Source organism: Nanorana parkeri, unplaced genomic scaffold (assembly GCF_000935625.1).
Source record: "Nanorana parkeri isolate BGI_ZX_2015 unplaced genomic scaffold, ASM93562v1 scaffold2665, whole genome shotgun sequence".
In the NCBI taxonomy this organism is placed as follows: Eukaryota; Metazoa; Chordata; class Amphibia; order Anura; family Dicroglossidae; genus Nanorana; species Nanorana parkeri.
In genome coordinates, this window is record NW_017308933.1 from 14,019 (window position 1) to 22,254 (window position 8,236).

At 48.8% G+C, this 8,236-nt stretch overlaps 1 protein-coding gene across 1 annotated transcript in view; it reads left to right on the forward strand.

Annotated features, from left to right (window-relative positions):
* The window catches only part of LOC108802111 (sodium/hydrogen exchanger 2-like), a 36,864-nt gene that overhangs the window by 351 nt on the left and 28,277 nt on the right, over positions 1 to 8,236 (forward strand). The window contains exons 2-4 of the mRNA XM_018573997.1: positions 1,537 to 1,997; positions 3,788 to 4,038; positions 5,718 to 5,935. Of these exons, the coding sequence (XP_018429499.1) occupies positions 1,537 to 1,997; positions 3,788 to 4,038; positions 5,718 to 5,935 (930 nt within the window). The remainder of the gene's footprint in view (positions 1 to 1,536; positions 1,998 to 3,787; positions 4,039 to 5,717; positions 5,936 to 8,236) is intronic.

Below are 8,236 nucleotides of genomic sequence, written 5' to 3' on the forward strand. Positions count from 1 at the left end.
TACATTTGCTATGAAAGAAGTCCCTACTGCGCTCCACATCGGTTCAGTGGAGGCTCTTTGGTCCTTTTCAGTCCCCGTCACCGTCCTCCGTCTGGTTATTCTCGTCTGTCCCCAAGCCTTGCGCTATAGAGGCCTTCAGGGGGCTGATTTACTGAAGGAATAGAGGCTCGCTCCCAGGATGGACTACAATCTCATGTTCAGTTTACTGATTTGTATTAAGATTGTAGTCCATCCCAGGGGGGGCGGAGCTTGGAGCGGTGACTACTTTACAACACACACAGGGACCACGGGGAACAGACGTAGCCCCCCTCCAGAAGGAAGGACAGTGTCAGAGAGGATTAATATCAGAGTCCCTGTGCGGGCAAAATGTCTTTTTTTTTGTAATTTTGGATGGAGTGTGGAAGGGGGGCGACCCCCCTATCAGGGTGCTGTTGTCCCAACTGGAGGATTGCCCTTCTATCTGTCCTGAGACTTATCACACGTACTGAAAATGACGGGAAGGCGAAAATGTTTAGTTGTCACCAGAACAGGAATAATGATTTTCTTTTTAAAGGAGATCTATGAGGGGGGGGAGGGGGGGTGCTTCTCACTCACCTCATAGTTCCAGCCGGCCTGTGACAATGAGACTGTCACAGGTCGGCTCAGTAGATCGAGAAGTGAGCGAACACATACCGGCATTCGCTCACCTCTCGATCCTGTCACGGCTCTCTGCCATGACAGGGGAGGGGCTGGATTCCCCCCTCCCCGCTCCGATCCTCCAGCGCTGACTGGCGGAACGGACGGGGGAGGGGGCGGGTACAGCTGGCTCTGCCTCTAGATAGGCGGAGCCAGCTGTCACTCACGCAGCTGGGCGGATCCCGGCATAATTGTCGGGATCCTCTCCGGCTGCGGCGTCTCAGTATACCGCGAGCTGTAGCTCCCTATATACTGAGCCTAGGGTGACGGGAGGACGCTAGTTTGTGTCCTCCCGTTACCCTAAGGAGAACTATGGGGAAAAGCCTTAACCCCACAGTTCTCCTTTAAATGAAACCTTATACTGTATACCTAATATGAGATGTCATCACTGGGTCTCTGTGCTTCTCCATGCAATGCAGGCAGACCATGGCTGGTGGGAGGGGCCAGCAAGGCGCTTTACAAAGCTTCCTGAAAACATCAGAGCCCCCACTGCAAGTAGGGGGCTGGATTTTGGGAGGAGTTATGCAAATATCAAAATGGGTGGGTGTCAATCTGCAGGAGTGAGCGTTCCTTGGCAGCAGTGGCGACTCTAGGAACAATCTGTAGGGGGGGCACATAAGATACAACAGTCAAATCTGGGGGGCATTAATAATTTTCATTGCATGTCGCAAGCGCTGGGCACCGATGAGCTGATTTAATTGCGGATGGCATCGGGACCCCGCGGTTGTGACATTTAGTCCAACGCCACCCACAATCCTCCATACCGCAACGGCCGGGCGCCGATGCCATCCGCAATTTAATCAGCTCTCAGCGTCCGGCAGTAAAAGTTGCTCCTGTAATGATATGTTTCTGTTCCGTCAGGCTTCCACCTGTCACGCCGCGTCACCGCGGTGGTGCCGGAGAGCTGTGTCCTGGTCACCGTGGGCCTAGTCATGGGCGGCATTATATTCGCGGTGGACAAACAAGCTCCGGTCATGAACAGCGACGTCTTCTTCCTCTACCTGCTGCCCCCCATTGTCCTGGACGCCGGGTATTTCCTGCCCATCCGGCCCTTCTTCGAGAACATGGGGCCCATCCTGTGCTACGCGGTGCTGGGGACCCTCTGGAACGTGGGCGGTGTTGGCTTCTCTCTGTATGGACTCTGCCAGGTGGAGGCCGTGGGTCTGCAGAACATCTCGCTGCTCCATAATCTCTGGTTCGGGAGCCTCATCTCCGCTGTCGACCCCGTGGCCGTCCTCTCCGTGTTTGAGGAGATTCACGTCAATGAGAAACTCTACATCCTGGTGTTTGGTGAATCTCTGCTGAATGACGCCGTAACTGTGGTAAGCCACTGAGTCCTCCTCAATGATACCCCCAGACACCGGGGAGGTGGGGGAGGGCCACACTGTTATTGGTATGTACCCATCATCCTCACCGAGGCATCCTGGAGTAGTGGCAGAGTGATCTTCCCCCTGATGGTTCCTGCAATGTGAAACCAGTGGGGCCCATGCTCTCTACTTTTAAATAGGTAACCATTGGGCATTCCCACTGACCACCAATGTTACATAGTATTTGAGGTTGAATAAAGACACAAGTCTATCAAGTCCAACCCATTGCGCGTATGCGTTCATGGTTCTGCTGGTGTGTGCGTGTGCATGAGTCCATGTGTGATTTTGCTCTTAAGAGTGCCTGTACCCCTGTATGTTACCTGTACCCCTGTATATTACCTGTACCCCTGTATGTTACCTGTACTCCTGTATGTTACCTGTACTCCTGTATGTTACCCGTATCCCTGTATATTACCTGTACTCCTGTATGTTACCCGTACCCCTGTATGTTACCTGTACCCCTGTATATTACCCGTACCCCTGTATATTACCCGTACCCCTGTATGTTACCTGTACTCCTGTATGTTACCTTTACCCCTGTATATTACCTGTACCCCTGTATGTTACGGTCTCTAAGGAAATCGTCCAAAAGCTTCTTGAATGCTTCCACACTCTTAGCTGAGATCACTTCCTGTGGCAGCGAGTTCCAGACCCTGACCGCTCTGACTGAGAAGAACCCCCTCCGCCCCTTGTGTTGAATTTTTTTTTCCCACCAATTTTAGGTGGTGGCCTCTAGTCTTTGTTATGGGGATAACCATAAAGAGTTTGTTGCCAGTCACCATTGAACATTTTGTACATAAAAATCATGTCCCCATAAGTGTATAGTCCATTTGCTTATTTTTAGCTCCAAGGTGCATTACTTTGCATTTATCGACATTGAACTTCATTAGCCATACAGTTGCCCCTCCCCCTATTTTATCCAGGTCCTCCTGTAATGTTACAATGTCTAAGTCAGTGTCTATTACCCTCCCAATTTTCGTATCATCAGCAAACACTGAAACATGGATATTCACTGCCTCCCCGATATCATTAATAAACAGGTTAAAAAGCATGGGACCCAGCACCGAACCCTACGGCACTCCACTCATGACCCCCAGCCCAGTCCAAAAAGGTGCCATTTATCAATACCCTCTGTACACGTTCCTTCAGCCAGTTTTCTATCCACGTGCACACTAATTCATCTATGCCCATAGTCCTCAGCTTGTATAACAAGCGTTTGTGTGTCACCGCATCAAATGCTTTGGTGAAGTCCAGATACACTACATCCACCGGCCTCCCTCCATCCAGATCTCTACTTACCTCTTCGTAAAAGGTCAGCAGGTTGGTCTGGCAAGAACGATCCTTCCTAAATCCGTGCTGGGTATCCGTTATTATGCCCTGATCCCGGACAAATTCCACTAAGTAATCCTTAATAATTCCCTCTAACAGTTTACATACTATGCATGTCAGACTAACTGGTCTGTTGTTCCCGGGTTGGCAATGTAAGGAGCATTCTTCCCACTGACCCCCAATGTAAGGAGCATTCTTCCCACTGACCACCAATGTAAGGAGCATTCTTCCCACTGACCCCCAATGTAAGGAGCATTCTTCTCACTGAGTTATAGATATAAACGATTGGAAGGGTTCCTCCGGGAATAAAAGGTGACGTATGGCCATTGGCTGGTATACAGTCTATCGTAGAATAATAATAACATGGAAACATATAAATATGACAATATTATAATGACAATGTATCTTCTCGGCAGGTTCTATATAAGCTGTGTGAAGCGTTCAGTACAATGTCGGATATTCGGCCAGCGGACGCCTTGGCCGGAGTCGGGACGATCTTCTTAGTCGGGATTGGCGGAGTCTTCATTGGCCTCGTATTTGGCTTTGTGGCCGCGCTGACAACAAAATTCACAGAACACATCCGAGTCATCGAGCCGCTGTTTGTCTTCCTGTACAGTTACCTGGCGTACCTGACCGCCGAGATCTTCCACCTTTCCGGCATCATGGCGTAAGTGAGAACCACATTATATCTCTGTGATAAAAGAGCACCTGTCACCTCCAGCAGTGTCACTCAACTCTGTATATGTTATGGCACCAACCAGCCATAACATTCTGACTACCCCCCTAATATTAAGTAGGTCCCCCTTCTCCTGACCCGTCCAGGCATGGACTCCCCCTTCTCCTGACCCATCCAGGCATGGACTCCCTCTTCTCCTGAACCATCCAGGCATGGACTCAACTAGACCTCTGATGGTGCGCTGTGGCATCTGGCACCAAGCGGTCAGTGGCAGATCCTTTAAGTCCTGTAAGTTGTGAGGTGATCATCCTCCATGGGTCGGACTTGTTTTTCCAGCACATCCCACAGATGATGGATTGGACTGAGATCTGGAGAATTTGGAGGCGGAGTCATCACCTCTAACTCATTGTTGTGTTCATCAAACCATTCTTCACCCATGTGTGCAGTGTGGCCGGGCGCATTATTCTGCTGAGAGAGGCCACTGCCATCAGGGAATACCGTGTCCATGAAGGGGGGGGACATGTTTAGGAACAATGTTTAGGTCGGTGGTCGGTGTCAGAGTGACATCCACATGAATGGCAGGACCCGAGGGTTACCTGTCATGATCAACAGTAGGGTTCGAGTTACCAGGAGAGTTAGGACTACCAGTAGGGTTACTGTTAGGGATATCTTTAGGGTTACTGTTCGGGTTGGCGTTACTATTTGGGTTAGAGTTACTGTTAGGGTTAAGATTATCATTGAGTTTAGGGTTACTGTTAGAATTAGTGTTATCATTACAGCTATGGTAACCATTAGGATTAGGGTTACCCTTAGGGTTAGGATTGCCATTAGGGTTAGCGTTAGTTTTAGGATTACCATTAGGGCTAGAGTTACTGTTAAGGTTAGGTTTATCTTTAGGATTATTATTAGGATTAGGGTTACATTAGGGTTAGGGTTACTATTAAAGTTAGAGTTACCAGTAGGGTTAGGGTTACCATTAGGATTAGGGTTACATTAGAATTAGGGTTACCATTAGGATTAGGGTTACCATTAAGTTACCATTAGGTTTAGGGTTACTTTACAATTAGGGTTACAATTAGGGTTAGGGTTACCATTAGGATTAGGGTTACCATTAGGTTACCATTAGGATTACCATTAGGGTTAGGATTACCATTAGGGTTAGGGTTACCATTAGGTTACCATTAGGATTAGGGTAACCATTAGGATTAGGGTTACCATTAGGTTTCCATTAGGATTAGAGCTACATTAGGATTAGGGTTTACGTTAGGGTTACCATTAGGATTGGAGTTACATTAGGATTAGGGTTTACGTTAGGGTTACCATTAGGATTGGAGTTACATTAGGATTAGGGTTACCATTAGGGTTTCCATTAGGATTAGCGTTACGTTAGGATTAGGGTTACTGTTAGGGTTACCATTCGAGTTAGGGTGCCATTAGGGTTAAGGTTACAATTTTAGAACAGGTTGGATGAAAAGAACTTCCATCGCACCCTTAAAGACCTCCTTTATTTCCCCTCCCCCCTTGACTCCAATGCATTTCACCAAACTGCCAACATTTTCAGCAAAAAGATCATGAAAATCACACGAATGATTTGCATTGAAATCTCAAGTTTTTTTTCTCTTCCGTGTTTTGGGACGTCTTCCCTGATAGTTCTGTATTGATCTTTCCAGGATCATCGCCTGCTCGGTGAGTATGAAGCGCTACGTGGAGGCCAATATATCCCAGAAGTCGTACACAACGGTGAAGTATTTCATGAAGATGTGGAGCAGCGTCAGCGAGACCCTCATCTTCTTCTTCCTCGGCCTCTACACGGTGGGGAACAATCACGACTGGAACTGGACCTTCATCTCCCTGACCCTCTTCTTCTGCCTCTTCTGGAGGGCCCTAGGTAGGTGGGACCACAACCAGCTTATCATGGAACATTGGGAGATCAAAATGCAAATCTTGGAACTAAGGACAGACTGTTAAACAATATTTAATAATGTCTACACCCACCCCACACATCACTAGAGATGGGCCGAACACCCCCAGTGTGGGGGGGAAAAAAAAGGGGTCCGGGTACGGCCCTGGGGGACATGTATGGGGGTCCGGGTACTGCCCTGGGGGACATGTATGGGGGTCCGGGTACTGCCCTGGGGGACATGTATGGGGGGTCCGGGTACTGCCCTGGGGGACATGTATGGCTTTGCCCAATCAGGGCTGTAAATGTGTACTAAGCCTGATTGGCAAAGTCTTGCAGCTGACCTGTAGTCAGGTGCAAGACTTTAACCAATTACAGCTTCAGAGGGCGCATTGCCTTGTGGGATGTTGCGCGGTCGAAGAGACAGCGAACATCCCACAAAATTACGTTCGACTCGAACAGCCAGCCCATTTCTACACATGACGGCACCTTGAATGTCCCTAGTCGAGAAAATAACATTTTGCACAAGATTGAGGGTGATGTGAATTATGCACAAAATTTCAGTAAAAAATCCTCAGAAAGTATAAATTGTCCTGTGATTGTTTGTTGGCGGAAGTCAGCACAGAGATTGCTCAAAGCGGCTTTATAAATAGTAAAAAATTTGCCATCTTGATATTCCCCAGGAAAGGATCAGCAAAATACTGATCTCCAAATCCCACCAAATGGGCCCTTTATGGTGATTTCCACCTTGTAACATTTGTGTACAATTTGTGGGCACACGCGATGAGTTTGGCTTCACCAAATGTCCGGAAAAGGAATAAATGTAGAAAACAAATTACCACCCGGGGCGCCCATGTTCCGGGCTTCGGGTGACTTCAAACCTGCTTCGTGCCCCCCCCCAGGCCTGGGCCTCGGTGGTAGGGTTGCCACCTGTCCAGGATTCACCCGGAGAGTTTGGGTTTTGAATGCTGTGTCCGGGTTTCACGGCAGCAGAAACCCGGACACATGATGTCAGGCAGACAGGGGCAACCAAAATTAAGATAGGGGCTACTGGCCCCCCACTGAAAATAGTCTCAACTGTGCTATTTACAAATGATTAAGCCGCGACTCATTCTCCCCATAAAAATGTCCGCGCGTCGCTTGAGTGTTCGGGTTTCGCTTGAAGAAAAGGTGGCAGCCCTACTCGGTGGCCTTGTCAGGAATCCGGCCCGGGCTCCGATACGGGCCGTCACGCACCAGCAGAGTTTTCGGAGAAAGTTTTAGTCGGCAGTAACGTTCTGCAAGTTGCCGCCAAAGTCCCCTCCACCCCCAAAAAACATTTCGATGACTTCTCCGGCGTGTATAAATCTCCACTTCAATCAGTCTCAAGCGGTTCGCTCTTCTATGGTGTTTTTCCAATACGCGTCCGGCGGGGAGCGCGTCCAGAAACAGACGAGCTGATGAATAAATTGTAACCAAACAAGACAATGCAGATGACAGAAAAAAACACACACACATCAAGCGCATTATTTAATAGTTTGATTTGTCTTCATAAAATTAGTGTGATTGCGGAGAGCGGCCCCCCCGGGGGGGCCCGGAGTTACCACCAAGTATGGCGTCTTATGAATAAATTACCCGACAAAGCATAATTTACAATTTATAAACGTGGCAGTAACGAGGCGATACAAAATGAAGGGCTCTAATAATATGTTTTTGAAAGATGTATAAATGCTGAAGATCCCTCCAGTCGCCAATTTAGTAACCGAGACGTCTCAGCGTCGCGCTCTGCCCTGGAAAATGCCGCCCACCTTTCCGAAATCAGAGGGTGGGCGAGCGGGGTGACAGTCGTCGTCAGACGCGGCGGAGTTATGGGGTTTATAAATATTCAACAACAAAAAAAAATGAGATTTGCATACGGTGATAAATACACAGCAAAGAGACAGAAGAAGGATGATGGACTCTTCTAGAAAGTAACAACTTTATACTCCGGAAACAAAGAGAGTTACACGAGAACTCCAGACAAATGGTTTCCGCCCTCTCAGCCTCCTGACCTGTACAGAGAAGCTGGGGGGTCAGACCGCCACTGGGGACATCTCTGACTCTCAAGCTGAGGAGTCAGACAGCCACTGGGGACCTCTCTGACCCCTGATTCTCAAGCTGAGGAGTCAGACAGCCACTGGGGACCTCTCTGACCCCTGATTCTCAAGCTGAGGAGTCAGACAGCCACTGGGGACCTCTCTGACCCCTGATTCTCAAGCTGAGGAGTCAGACAGCCACTGGGGACCTCTCTGACCCCTGATTCTCAAGCTG